The sequence below is a fragment of the Pelodiscus sinensis genome, chromosome 15, assembly GCF_052426305.1.
Source record: "Pelodiscus sinensis isolate ZL-2025 chromosome 15, ASM5242630v1, whole genome shotgun sequence".
NCBI lineage: Eukaryota > Metazoa > Chordata > Testudines > Trionychidae > Pelodiscus > Pelodiscus sinensis.
In genome coordinates this window covers 33,080,910-33,094,744 of record NC_143066.1, presented here as the reverse complement: position 1 = coordinate 33,094,744, position 13,835 = coordinate 33,080,910, and the positions used below count along the sequence as shown (strand labels likewise).

Below are 13,835 nucleotides of genomic sequence, written 5' to 3'. Positions count from 1 at the left end.
CCATGTTGAAGTTGTTTGGATCTGGGTTTTGGGCCCAAGCTGCAAAATTCTGGCTTCAAGCTCGCCGGCGTTGGGAACGTGTGGAGGGGCGTCCTGTTACAGCCACTTGCTGAATGCACCCCGTGTTACAGCCTGTGCTGGGTGCTCCGGCTGGTGTGTGTTTAGGGTTGCCAGGTGTCCGGTTTTGAACCGGACAGTCCAGTATTTGAGCTTTCTGGCAACCCTATGTGTGTTCAGTGTGTCTTCCCACCATGGCGTGGATTCCCCTTGGAAAGCCAGGGCTGATGGGAGACCTCCGTGCCTGCAGTTTACTCTGGTCCCCTGCATTCCTTCCCAAACGGATCCCCGCTGTGTGTGCCCATCTCCTCCCTTGTTCTGATCTGCTGTGAGGTGCTGGCCCTTTGGCTTCCCCAATGTTGTTCCAGCTGAGTCCTAGGCTTGTCCGCTAGCCCCGGAGCTTCTCCAGGGAGTTTTTTTCCTACAAAGCGGGCTGGTGCTTCCTGGGTCGTGAACATGCACAGGGGACTGGTTTGTCAGCCACCCTGCTCCTTGCTTCTGTTACCCTGACGTATAAAACATCGGTAACAACTTCCATCCCGGGGAGAGGGGGGACAGAAAAGTGTCTTCATCTAGCCTGTGACCTTCTATGCGTCCCTTGGTTTCCCTCCCCTATTCCTCAGGCCAACCCCTCCAGTGCTTCCAGCAGCTGGCTGGAGGAAGCCACTGAATGGAGCTAGCATGGGGAGCGGGGGGAGAAGTTGAGGGGCAGTGGCTTCCACAGGGAGTGGGGCTGCAGAAAGCCGGAAGTGTGGTGTGGGCTCTGCGTAGAGGGAGGGGGAATCGATAACGTGTGATTAGGGACATTCAGCAAGTGGCTAGCCAGTAGCAAACTGATACCAGGTTCTGCTTAAGCCTGGTCTTTCAAACTGCTTTTGGTGCCACCAGCGGGAAGGGGGACCCAGCTGAAGTAGCCTTCTCTGGGCCACTGCCCTCATCCCGCTGTACAGTCTGGACTGAGGTGACCCCATAGAGCAGAGCTAGGTTTAAAAAAACTAGCCATTTAGAAACCACTTCAACCCTTGCTTGACCCAGGCTTCCATCACTCGTGCTCACTTGGGCTTTAAAGACAGTTCGGCCCCATCCTCCCCAGCTGCTAAATCCTATTCTTCTCCAGGGTTGCAGCGAGCACTGTTTGACGTCAGGTCTTGGGCTTCCACACTAGCTCCCCCCCCCCCCCCTTAATTTCATACCATGGCTGGTAGTGGGGGGAGTTCTGGTGACGTTGCCAGAGTGGACAGGCTGCTAGGAAGTCCTGCATGAGTGGAGTTGCTTCAAGTGGGAAATCTTCAGGAAAGAGCCTGGATAAGGCCTTTGTGCAGAGATGGCTGTGGGCAATGAAAAAAAAACAAAACAGCAAGTCATGGGATGGTGCCCTGCAGGCAGCCCCTTAGAGCAGCTGCTTCTTCAACACATTCTTGGCACCAGAGATTCGTCTCCCCAAATACTAGAATCTGTGTTGCCCCTTCTGCCTCATGCCCACGAAGGCCCGGGCAAACGCCTGGTGGGGGCGGCCAGGTCAGCTGTGTAGCCGAGAGCGTAGCTTGGAGAGTATTTGCTCCCTTGTGTTGATTTGCAGGCTGCAAAATGTCCATGTTCTCATGACTGAGTCTGCTCCGTGTGCAGAACTCCCATGGACTTCGGCTGGTCTCTGCTCACAGCAGTTGTGGAATTGAAACTCAAGCCCGAGGTCAGGAGGGAAATGGGTTTGGGTCTCCTCCCTTTGTTGTAATCATAGGCCCTGCCAGATGGGACACTTTCAGTTCCAGCTAAGTTGGCTGTAATTTGTTCCCAGAGCTGGCTTATTCCTCACCCTCCCCCCCCATGCCTGGTGAGGTACTCGAGAATAAATCTCCTCGTTGCACCAGTGCTCATGAGGTCTACAACTCTCTCCAGCCCATGGAATAAAAAGGCACGTTTTGCTGTCCGCACGTAGTGTGAATGTTCCTGTGTGAACACTTCATGGCTGGCAAAGGGCAAATGTGCCCTGTTTTCATATAATTGTATGCACAGAACTGTAGCAAATCCACCTCCCCTCATCTACCCCCACTCTGGGATGCAGCAATTGTCTGTGCACCTCAGCCACTTGGAATATCACGGTGACTGCGAGAATAAAGTTCAAGCCATCCTGCTCTGAAAAAAACTCGGGCTGAAGAAAGATCTCCATGAGGAGTGAGCCATATAGAGGTTATAACCAGGGCTTGGGGGTTTTGGTTTTAATCAGTAAAGGCCAGTAAAAATAAATGCAATTGCTGTTCATCCAGTGCGCACCAGAAAAATACCAGAAATCATTATTCACTTTGGGTTGACTTCACCCCTTTCCCAGTTTGGTTTGTTGGCACAGGTCATGTTCCTGATCCCAGACTTGTCTCTGTGCATGTTTACACGGAGCAGGGGGCGAGATTTCTAAAGCACAGTGATGTGTTGCCCATGAATTGTTCTGTGCACACCAGCGGTTTTCAAACTTTTTTTTTTTCCTTGTGACCCCGTTGAAGAAAATTGTTGATGCCCTTGACCCAATGTAATTAGACTAGAGTGCAGGCTCCGAGGTGAGGCTGAGGATGAGAGCTCTGGGTATAGAAGGGGGCTCTGGCTTTGGGGTGAGGTGGGTCGGGGCTGGGGAAGGAGCAGCTTTCCTTGAGTGGGCTCCCAGTCAGTGGTGGAGGGGCGGGGGACCTAAGGCAGCTTGCACCCCATTCTGCACCCCAGAAACAGCCAGCAGCATGTTCCCAACCAATGGAAATGTGGAGTTAGTGCTCATGGCAGGGGCAATGCATGGAGCCCTATGCAATCTATACCCTCCCTCCCCTCCTGGATCCAAGCCTGTTGCAGGCTGCTTCTGGGGGACAGCGTGGTCAGTGGTGCTAGCACAGGCAGGTAGCTGCCTTAGCACCCCCGGTCTCCTGATCTCCCTGATATTCCATGGCCCCCGTACTGGGTCGCACGCCATAGTTTGAAAAACACTGCTTTAACGTACTGCTGTTTGAACCAGCGCTGTGTGTACTGACGAAGACAAAGTCCGCCTTGGATATCTACTGAAAATGTAAAAATTGCTAAAAAAAAAAGCAAGCAAGCAAACTAGTAAGCCCGGAAAACAAGTTGGAACACAAAAATGAAGCCATTCTGAGTCCATCCAGTAGGTCTATCCATATAAAGAGATCATGATTAGTGTCTAAATAATTGGAAATGTTAACTAAGGCATCCAGAGGCTGCTCTGAGCACAGGCTGCCGTTCTTGTCTGTCTCCATTCAGGTTCTGGGGTGGCTCTTTGCATGAGCTGTCTTGCGGAGTCTCTCGCTAGTATTGTGGCTACAACTCTGGGGACAGTGGGATTGCTGCTGTGGGCGGGGGTGTGGCAAATGTTGACATGTTGTTGGGTCCCTGTGTCCTGGGGCAACACCTCTTCGCAGGGGGATGGCTAGGGGCAGGTATGCCATGCGATCTGTAGCTGCTGAAGTGCCCTCCTTCAAAGGGGGCTATGAGGGCAGCAGGCAGTGCCCTCTGCTGGGCGGATCTCCATGGTGCACCTGCAGTATGACTCGGACGCTCCATGCCCTGGCAGCTTGGCATGACGCGGCGGGTTGTTGGAGCCGAGTGGCACTGAGTCTAGCAGCTGCTTCTTGTGGGGAGGGGGGGGGTTGCCAGCCATAACAGTCTGTAGCTCTGTGGGGTTTGTTCCAACACAGGGAGCCGGCTGTTCTGAAACATGTTTCCTCTTCTGTTTTTCAGGCTTCTCCCATCTGCCCAATGGGCTGTACCCGTCGTTCATTCCCCTGAGCCACCTTGAACCTCCCCGCAGTGGTAGCCCCCTCCTGGCCCAGCTGGGGCAGCATAGCATCTTTGAGTCGCAGAAAGGTCAGTCTGCTTGCAGTGGGGTGTTTTGCACTGGGGGGTGAGGGTGGGTGTTGCTGTCTGTATGAATGGCACGGGGTCGTCCATTATTCCATCCTCGCCTCTCCTTCCCCATCTGGCTTCCCCATGTGCTGACGCCGCTGCAGCCACCCTCCTTCCCGCTCCCTGCATGGGAGCCCAAACTTGGCATCTGTTAACAGAAGGGGTGCTCCCTTGGGAGGGGGTGGCTTTATCAAAGATCACAGCTGCGCTGGGGCTTTGCCATGCTGGTTGCAGTTGGCGCCCTGCCACCAGCGTAGTGGCACCCACGCAAACCACCAGCACCAACGGGTCAAATGCTCTGGGTACAGAACAACCACTGCTGGAAAATGGGGGTCAGCCGCTGAGGTGCAAATCACAGCTTATGGGGACTTCCCTTGTCCGCATGGGTGTCCGGTTGTCAGTGACTCTAACTACAGACCCTTGGTGGCCCTCCAATTTCACCAGTGTGCTCTTCTGTGTCCAGAGACCCCCGTCCAGCAGCCAGACTGTGTCTGCCCTTGGATTGCACTCATCCTTACCCTGCTCCCTAGAAGGGCGAGGCCTTGGCAGGGAACTTAAATACCAAAGTGTGGATGCCTTCAGGGACAAGCCTCTCAGCCTGGCCTCTTGAGTTAACTCTTTGATGCTTGGAGCCGGCCCATCCCTGGATGCTTCATGCTGTTGTATTGAAGGGGTTTCCAGCCAGGGTGACAGTGGAGGAAGGGATGTATGGGAGAGCAGGACGAGGTGGGAGTTGTTCTATTCACAGCTGGTACGATGGGGACGTGAATCTCGCTCCTGGTGGCCATTGCCCTAGACTGTGACCCCTTCCCAGGCTACCTGCCAGCTGTCATACAGTTGCCACTTTGCTCTGGTCCCCAAAGAGTTAAGGGGGTGGTGCTGTTCAATGGTTACAGTACAGCACTGGGCAAGGGAGAGGCATTTCCAGCTGAGCGCAGTCTGGAATTAAAATGCAGAACCCCCCTGCCAGCTGGGTGATGCTCTGTAAAGTACCTTGAGAAGAATCTTGGCCAATCAAATGATAAGCATGAACCCTTCACGAGTGTAGTTAACCCATCTCGGTCCTGGCAGCAGGTTCCCGGGTTGTTCTGATGTGCCCGTGGTGCCCTCTCCTTGAGAACGAGAGAGGCTGGTGTGTACCTCCCAAAAAGGCACAGGCAGATTCTCTGTTGCATCACTGCTGTGCTGAGGACCTGCCTTTGACAGAGGTGCTGTGGTTGGGGGAGGGGGCGGGATTCTTGGCAAAACCTTCCCCTTCAATCTGATGGTCCCATGTTCTGAGAACACCAGAAGTCCTGGCTCTCTGCTAATATCAAGGACTAAAGGTGGGTGATCTGTCCTGCCCCTTGCTACGATCCCTGAAATGCGTGTCCCACATTGGCGTGGCCCTGTCTTCCCATGTTCATGAGTCACAGCCTAGAGTTTGGGGGCTCCTCATGGGAGCCATCATGGCTGGGAGTCTGCAGTGAAAGAAACCAAGATAATCCTGTTCCATTTAATTTTGCAGATGGGTTTTACTTCTCTGGCCATGCAGGCCAGTCTACCCTGCACCCCCAAGCTCCCGTCTCGAGGACAGCGGCCAACCACACACCCAGCGCCCTGCTCCGTGAGAAGGACCTCGTGCACCTGCACAAGAGCACCAAGGAGGGTCTGAAAGACACCCCCAACAAGGAGCGGGCCTGCCGGAGCGACCTCTCCCTTCCCTTCCCCAAGAAAGATGGCAGGCCGAAAGAGGAGCCCCGGCCTCGCAGCGTGGTGGATCTCACGCAGGAACCCAGATCCGACGGTGACCGGAAGGGGACTGGCTTGGAGAAGCCGGTGAAGGCAGGGGAGCGGCTGTCCCCATTCCTAGCCGAGCACATGCCAAACCGGGGGGCCAGCAGCGGCGAACCAAAGTCCAAGAATCCGCTGCAGACCTCTTCACTCAACAACTGCAACGGCGGTGGGGACCCCATGCTGAAAATGCTGGGGAGCGAGCAGGACCGCTGTGCCAAGGACCCCAACCGCCATGACGAGAACATGAGGCCTTCTGCTCTTGCCCACTCGGACAGGCTGAAAAGGAGTGACTCCGCCATGACCCTGGGAGGTGCTTTGCACGTCTCCTGCAGCTGCCCCTCCCCGCACCCTTCCCAGCCAGGGAAAATGACTCCCTCCTCCGCCTTCCCACCCCAGTCTGTCCATTCCAGCATGTATACCATCTTCCCGCCGGCCAAGGAGCCCGGGAGGGAGCACAAAGTCGTCGCCCCCACCTTCGTGCCTTCGGTCGAGGCCTACGACGAGAGGAACGGGCCTATCCAGATTGCCTCCCAGGCCCGGGACAACAAAGCGAAGGACAGGGATGTGGGCAAAGTGGGTGTGTTGCAGTCACCCTCAGAGCGGGGTCACTCCGACGCCTCCCGCATACTCTCGTCCCAGGACTTCTCTTGTCACAGCGATGCCAAAAGGATGGAGGCCCTGAGGGAGAAGGGGTCCGTGATCAGGGCCAACTCCATGGCGCTGAAGAGGCAAGTGGCTTCGGAGCCCTTTCTGAATCGGCCTGGGCTGGGATCTCCAGAAAGCAGGGAGTTCCTGGCCACCAAAGACTTCCTGAAGCCGTGCCCGGAGCCAGAACGCCGCACCTGCGAACGAGACCGCTTCCAAAGGGCCGGCTCCAAAGAAGCAGCTAAGGTATATGGCACTTTGGACTCTTCCAGGCAACACCTGGACCACCGGCAGCTGAAGCCGCCCGAGCACAAGTGGAAGCCCTTTGAAATGGGCAACTTTGCCACCACCCAGATGGCCGTGCTGGCCGCTCAGCACCACCAGGTGGAGGAGGAAGTCAAGAAGGCGTACCTCGACCCCAGTGGCCTGCAGAGGTCTTCGGTGGTAGGGTCCCGGGGCACGGCTGACATTCTACACCCCACCTCCCACAGCGAAGGGTCTGCCATGCAGAACCTCATCAAATACAGTGGCAGCTTTGTCAAGGAGACAACGGCTCGGCAAAGCAACGGCAAGAAGAGCCCCTTCGGCGGGCTTGGCAATATGAAACTGGACCCCGCCCAGCTGGGCACCTCCAAGATCCAGCAGCTGCTGTCCCAACAAGCTGGGAAACAGTTGAAGAGAGACCTGGAGAGACCAGAAAGTGCCAAGTCCTTTGGCCGCGAGAGCATTGGGTCTCAGGGCGAGGTGGAGGTCAGGCACCTGCCCGTGGGCATCGCGGTGGCAGTTGCTCGGCAAAAGGACAATAGCGGCAGCAAAGTGGGGTCCAGCCTGGCAGACCGGGATCGCTCCCTCTCCCTGAGCAGCATAAAAGGTAGGATCCTGGGGTGTGTCCAAGAGCTTCGAGCTCCCTCCCAGGGGACTGAACTCTGCCGTGCTGGGGTGTGCCCAGAGGGAAGGGATGTCTGGAGAGCCAAGGCCGATCAGGGTGAGTTCAGCCAGTGTGGTAGCAAAACCTGCCCTCTGTTGGCTGTACCGCAGGAGCAGAGTTTGGTAGCCTCAGTCTGCTTCCCCGTGCACCACAAACCAGGGAGACTCATCAACTTCCCCTTGTGAGCAGCCTCTCCGGGAGGCCAGGGATTGAAGGGGCATGGGAAATCCTGCCCTTTCATACCTCCAAGACCTTAGCAGGCTGAGGTGTTGAGGCAGCTGGCGCTGCAGCTGCCTGAGCTGTTCCCATTCTTGGAATCCCTAGTTCTAGTGAGCCGTACAGGGTGGAACATGCCACTCGCCAGTAATAATGGGTGCATTTCCTACTCGTTTTTTTTAATGTAGGACATGCAAAGGGTTGAAACCAAGTAGGACCAAATTCAGCCCTTGCTCAGGGAAGGGACTACAGTGAATGCAGCTTTTGTCGGCTAAGACCAAACCGCTGCAGTAGCAGAAGCAAGGCAGATGGCACTGAAGTCAAGTAACTGTTCAGCTAGGCTAAGGGTGCTCAGGGAGGTTTTGCATATGTAACTTTCCCCGGGCATCAGTTATACAATAGATTCTCTGAAGATTGGGAACTAAATGCACTCATCCGCTGCGCTCTTGGCCCTTTATTTGGTGTTAGTAAAAAGGCATGATAGATGGATCTGCACAGCTTTAAAGCCAGAGTGTTGCAAATATGCCATTCACGTCCTCATTTAACTTGTGAAGTGTTATTTTTATACCAGGCTTCTTATGTTCATTTTGTCCTGTGTCCTGGTTGCGGTGTGCCCCCGGATCCCCCCTTCCCCCCCCGAAACACGCTCTTTTACTCTAATTGGTTTTAACATGTTTCCTTTTAAATCTAGAACCTGCCTATTTGATTTCCACTGTCTTTAGCCTTTCTACAGTGCAGTGCTCACCAGAGCGGGCTGCTGCCTGACTGAGTTTGCACCTTGGGCCTTGTTTTAAATAGATGCAAGGCCTTTAAGAGAGAATCCCTGAAAATTCATACTTGCAATTGTCCAGCTGGCCACTGGAGGCTGCTGTTGTGCAGCACAAATGTGGCTGGGAAGCACACCTGTTGGTCTGTGCCTTGTGAAATAAATCCCGAAGTTGATGTTGGTTAATCATTAGGATCAGTTTGAGTGCCCATGAAAACAAGACAGTTGCTGCTATTGGTTGAGCCAGGGTGGGTGTACAAGCTGCCACCTGCTCCACGGAATGCTCTGCTCTCCCCATGGCAAACCCTGATGAGCTGTTGGCAGTGTTTCTGTTAATCTTTTCCATGTAAGTGCAATTTTTTTCCATCCATGTGTGTAATAAATTTTTTTGTGCACTGAGACGTGCGGATGTGCACCACCAGTAGAAACACAAAACCTAGTGGTGGGTACTCTGCTAATCAGCTGAGAAGCATTGGAATCTCTCCTGAGTGGCTGCACAAGCACCCTGCTTACAGCAGTGGTGGACAACCTGGGGTCTGTGAACCCCCAGTCTTCCCCCCTCCTCCACACTCTTCTTGCACTCACTGGAGTCCCGCACTTCCTATTCTGCTCCTTTCTCTCCCTCCAGCACTTTCAATGCACCACAAATTGCCTGGTTCGCACTTCATCCCTACTCTTCCCTTTCCTTCCCAGAGCTTGAAAGCTGGTCTAGAGTTTTCCTTTGAAATGTTTTGGACAAAAAAGGGCTTTTTCATCGGAACTGACATTTCTCTAGGAAATGTACATTTTCAACAACATTTTTCAGGTTTTTCATCTCCAAACTGAAGCGTTGGAGTTGTCAGTCATTAAAAACCAACAAATTTCAGCTAGTTGGGAGGGAATTTTCAGTGAAACCAAATAATCTGAGCCCCTGAAAAATTCTCTTGAAAACTTTTTTTTTATTTAAGTGGGGTCTTTTTGTCAAAATCTTTTGCAGGGGGAAAAAATGCTTTAGCACCCTACTGATGCCATTTGCTTGGGTTTCCAAAGTCAGGTGACCAAATTGAGAGTGGAACTCACACTCACTGACTTACTCATCTCACCACACGAATTTGAATTAATTTAAATGAAGGCCTGAGGGTTCTTTTTCTTTTTTCGTTTTCAACCCACTGTAGTGAAGCAAGTGTACGTGCCTAAGTAGATCCTTTTTCTTTCAGTTCAGTTTGATTTTTAGTTGTATCTGGTTTTAAAGTAGATTAAGAGACACCTACACAAGCCAAAATCAGAGCAGCTACGGAGGTGAAGAGGTGGCTTGAATCAGTTTAACTAAATCAGTGAAAAACCCAATGTAAGTTAAGCTGATGCAGTGTCTTGCAGAGTAGCCATGACTGCCCTTCCCTGGCTTCCCAAGGATATTGTCGGGTGAGGAAGCTTCGTTTCCAGAATGAATTTATCTTTTTCTGCTTTATCAGTTCCCCAAGATGTGCCTCTGCTTGTACCATCCTGCTCTAAGCCTACACAGGGGATTTGGGGTGCATTTTAGAACAGTGTTGATGCATCCTTGAAACTCATGCTCCCAATTAGAGTAAACATACGCTCAGTCCAGGGAAACAGAATTGGAGTCAATGAATAGAAGAGTCAGAGGGGATAGCGACCTTGAGTTTTCAGGGTAAATAGATTCATGGAGGTTAGGTCCATCAATGACTATTAGCCAGGATGGGTAGGAATGGTGTCTCTAGCCTCGGTTTCTCTGGAGGTGAGTGATAGGGGAGGGATCACATGGGGATTACCTGCTGTGATCCCTCCCTCTGGGCTTCTGGTATTGGCCACTGTCAGAAGACAGGATACTGGGCTGAATGGACCTTTGGTCTGACCCAGTGTGGCCGTTCTTATGGTCAGGGTTACACTAAAATCCACTTCCAAAGTGAGGCTACAAATATTGGAATCCGCCCCCTTGCAGCCACTCCCATTGCAGCAAAAACAGATCCAAGGGAGTGCTGACCACAAAGCTTGGGGCTGGCAGGACTTGTGCTGAAAGACGCCTGGGTCGGGGAGGAGGGGCGGAATGGGTCCAAGAGCCTAGCAGGGAGAGAGTTGAGGCTTGGGAGAGCTGAGCCGAGGAGGAACGCAGCACATGTTGAGAGGCTGAAGTCTCTGTTATAAAGCCAAAATGCCCCTTTGCCAGTGGAACAGGCCCCTGTTCTGATCTTTGTGCCAGCCCCATTAACGCAGCCAAGGCCTGGCCCCCAAGGTCAGTGTGCCGAAGGGGTGCAAGCTGTGGACCTAAGATCATCCGTACTCCTGAGCAGAGGGAGGAAAGCCACAGAGGGAGGAAAGCATGAGGGGATTTGCCGTTAGTGTCTGGGAATTTATGGCAGAGATGCTCGCGGGAGTCCAGTGGTGGACACCTCTGAACCCAGCTGTCAGACTTGGGCACCCTGTCTTCTTGAAACGCCAACTCCCCTGACCTTAACACCGCTCTTCCGTATTCCTCCTTTTGGCACCTCCTCTCTGTCAGCACGCCGCCTCCCCCATCACTGTCTGTGTCAGACCTCACGTCTGGGCCGGCGTGGATTGATTTATTTTTGGCAGTACTGAGGGAGCCCGAGTGAGATAAACACGTTCATTCAGCTTAGCGTTTTAATTCTCCAGAGGGACAGAGATTGATCGCCCCGGCCATCACATCCCTAGCCTAAACCTTTGTCTGGAGGGTCATTTTTCTCTCTGTTAGCAGCCTCCTCCCCAGTAAACCGCTCCACCCCATCCCATTCCCATAGCCCCCTTCAGTCTTTCCACGCTCTCCTCTGGTGTGGCTCGAACCATCCGAAGGCATCCTAGCCATCACAGGGGGCTGTTTGTTAAGCCATTCAGGCACCCATACCCTCCCAGCCTGCGGTAAATGTAATTTACGGAGCCAAACGAAAAGGCTGCAAACAAAGGTTGAATTCTAACAGGCCTCCGGGTCTGTTGCTAAGTGATGGAATTGGCTTTCATACAGAAAACAAGGCCGTTCTTTTTCTTTCTCTTCCCTCCCTTCCCCTTATGCGCCAAGAGATATTCTACTAATAACATTAGCTTGCTCGCGCTGAGTGGCCAGTGCATGAATGTTTAGACCTTTTAAGAAAGAGAAAGCAGGCTTTAGTTGGCTAATCTGTAGTATTTGGCAAGTAAAATGCAGGTATTTAGTCTTAGGCATTGGTTGCCAAGGAAACAGGCCTAAGCTTTTCCTCTGTGCATAAGTGATTGAATTTTGTATGCGCGCCATGCGTCATGTTCATATAGATGGACAAAATGGGCATTCACGGACAGGGACAATTGCTGGTTTGTACAGAAAAGAGACCGTCCCTTCATGGGAAGGGGAGCAGTGTAATCAAGGAAGAGTTGGCATTGGGGGGGATTGTTTTTTTGTTTTTGTTTTGTTAAATAAAAAGCTCAGCTATAAATAGTGGATCTGAAATAATATAGACCGGGGGAGGAGGGAGAGATGAGCCACGGAGGGAAAATAGCTTGAAAGGTCATTAGCCAAAGTTCTGCCCCAATTTCAGCTGCCAGAGAGACTGCCAGGCCTTGATTAAAATGAAATAAATAAAAAGGGCTCTGAATAGAAGGACCTGGGTGATTGGGCTGTGGGTACGTGTACGTTGGCCGCGTTAGAAGGCTCTTAAAATAGTCCCAGCCCTGAGATCAGCTGGCATTGGAGCATACATCAGTGTTCTGTTGTGCATGAGCAGGGTTTGCTGTACGCTCCCTCTATGCTGCCAGCTAACGTGCTGGAAAAATCCATCTCCTCTCCTCTCTCTTTTCCTCTTGCTCCATCTTCCACGACCATCAGACAGTCCCTTTGGTGCTGCCTGTTTGAATGTGGGGAGGACTGATTGGTCTCCCAGTGTAGCAGGGAGACGCACGAGGGCGTGAAGCAGCGCAGCAGAGAATGCCACTGGAGTGTAACTTTTTACGTGCCAGAGAGAGGATCCGAATGCCGTACCCATCAGCCCGTCCCAGCAGGGCCTGTGCTCTGAAGCTGAGCTCCTGAGAGATTCGACATTGGAGGGAGTCTGTCTCTGTCCTCTGAGAAGTCACTCACAGGGGCACCAGAGAGGATGCTGCTCTCTACCCTGGAACATCAGGCCACAGCCGTAGCCTTTGTCTCATGCCATCCTTTCCCCTCTTAGGGAAACATATGGAAGCCATTAAAACTAGGGAAGGATTGGCTGTCGGGCGCCAGAAACTGGTATCCAGCGTGATCTGCTGGCTCAGGGAAGCAGCAGCCTGTGGAAACGATTGTCCATAAAATGTGGTGTCCATCGGGCTTCAAGCTCTGTGCAGACACCAAAGCCCCTTGGTTGAGATGCTGATGCCCCCCTGCAAGCGGGTTGGGGGAAGCAGTTGGGGAGATGTGGTTGCTGTTTCACTGCAGTACTCATCCTGACAGTAAAAGCTGAGGGGTCGGGAGTCTTGACAGCTACAGAGTGCAGACTGTCCAGGTCTGCTGAAACACGCAGCCGAGCCTTCCCATGAAAGGATCCCTGTCAGCAGAGTACACTTGATGTTGAGAGACACTTCCCAGTGCACCAGGCCCCGCCAGAAGGGAGAGCGAGGGCCTTGGGAAATGGAAAAAGGTGCAATTCTGTGAGGCAGCGCAGCCTGGCGGAAAGCTGCCCCTGTTCTATGGGAGCCAGCTGTTCGGCGTTTGGGGCGAAGGCTGGACCTGATAAAGGGATCCTGCCCATGTCGCCTCCGGGGAACGAAGAGACGTCATCCTGCTGCCATTGATTTACGGGGAACGGGGCTGGGCTTTGTCAGTCACCCCAAAAAAGTACAAGACAAGGGCAGTAATGAATTGTGTGAGGGCCTGGAAGGGGGTGGGGGTGGGGACAAAGGCTTCAGAAAAAGACGAGGAAAATATAAGGCAACTCAGGTGAGCTAAAAATAGCCTGGGACATGGAATTGCCAGACTGGATCAGCCCCAAGGTTAGGGATGTTAAATAGAGGTTACTACGCTAATTGAGTCGTCAATGGAATTTCCATCGACTACTTGATTAGTCAATAGGGGAGTTAACTCCTGGGGTGGCGCGCATTGGGACTGAACAGTCCCAACTCACACTGGCTCTGGGTCTGCTGCGCCTCTGCTTCTTAAATGTAGTAAGTCATCAGGCTCTTACTACATTTAAAAGGCAGAGTTGCAGCGGGGGACCAGGTGTGAGCCAGGACTCCGCTGTCCTGGCTCGTGCCCAGTCCCAGACTGCTGCGGCTTTGCTTTTTAAATGGTATCCCACTGCACCTTTGCCTCCCCTGCCCACCTGCAAAGACAGTACTGGGGGGAACCGGCTTTTATTAGAGGCACGTGAGGGCAGGGGACTGGATTTGATGATCTCTCAAGGTCCCTTCCAGTTCTAGAATTCCATGATTCTAGAGTGGGTGTGCATGTCCATGTGTGTGTATGGCCATAGATTTGTAGACTGTAATGCCAGAATGGCCCATTAGGTTCATCGTCTGTTCACTGTGGTACAGCACAGGCCCAAGAACCTAACCCCAGCACATCTGCTATAGTTCGTGCTATAGACTCTCCATGTA

The 13,835-nt window shown here is 52.9% G+C and overlaps 1 protein-coding gene across 11 annotated transcripts in view; it reads left to right on the top strand.

The window, feature by feature from the left end:
* Positions 1–13,835, top strand: part of TNRC18 (trinucleotide repeat containing 18) — a 180,105-nt gene that overhangs the window by 116,279 nt on the left and 49,991 nt on the right. For all 11 annotated transcript variants that reach the window (XM_075899657.2, XM_075899662.2, XM_075899665.2 and 8 more), the window contains 2 exons: positions 3,787–3,912; positions 5,459–7,243. In XM_075899657.2, coding sequence (XP_075755772.2) covers positions 3,787–3,912; positions 5,459–7,243 — 1,911 coding nt within the window. The remainder of the gene's footprint in view (positions 1–3,786; positions 3,913–5,458; positions 7,244–13,835) is intronic.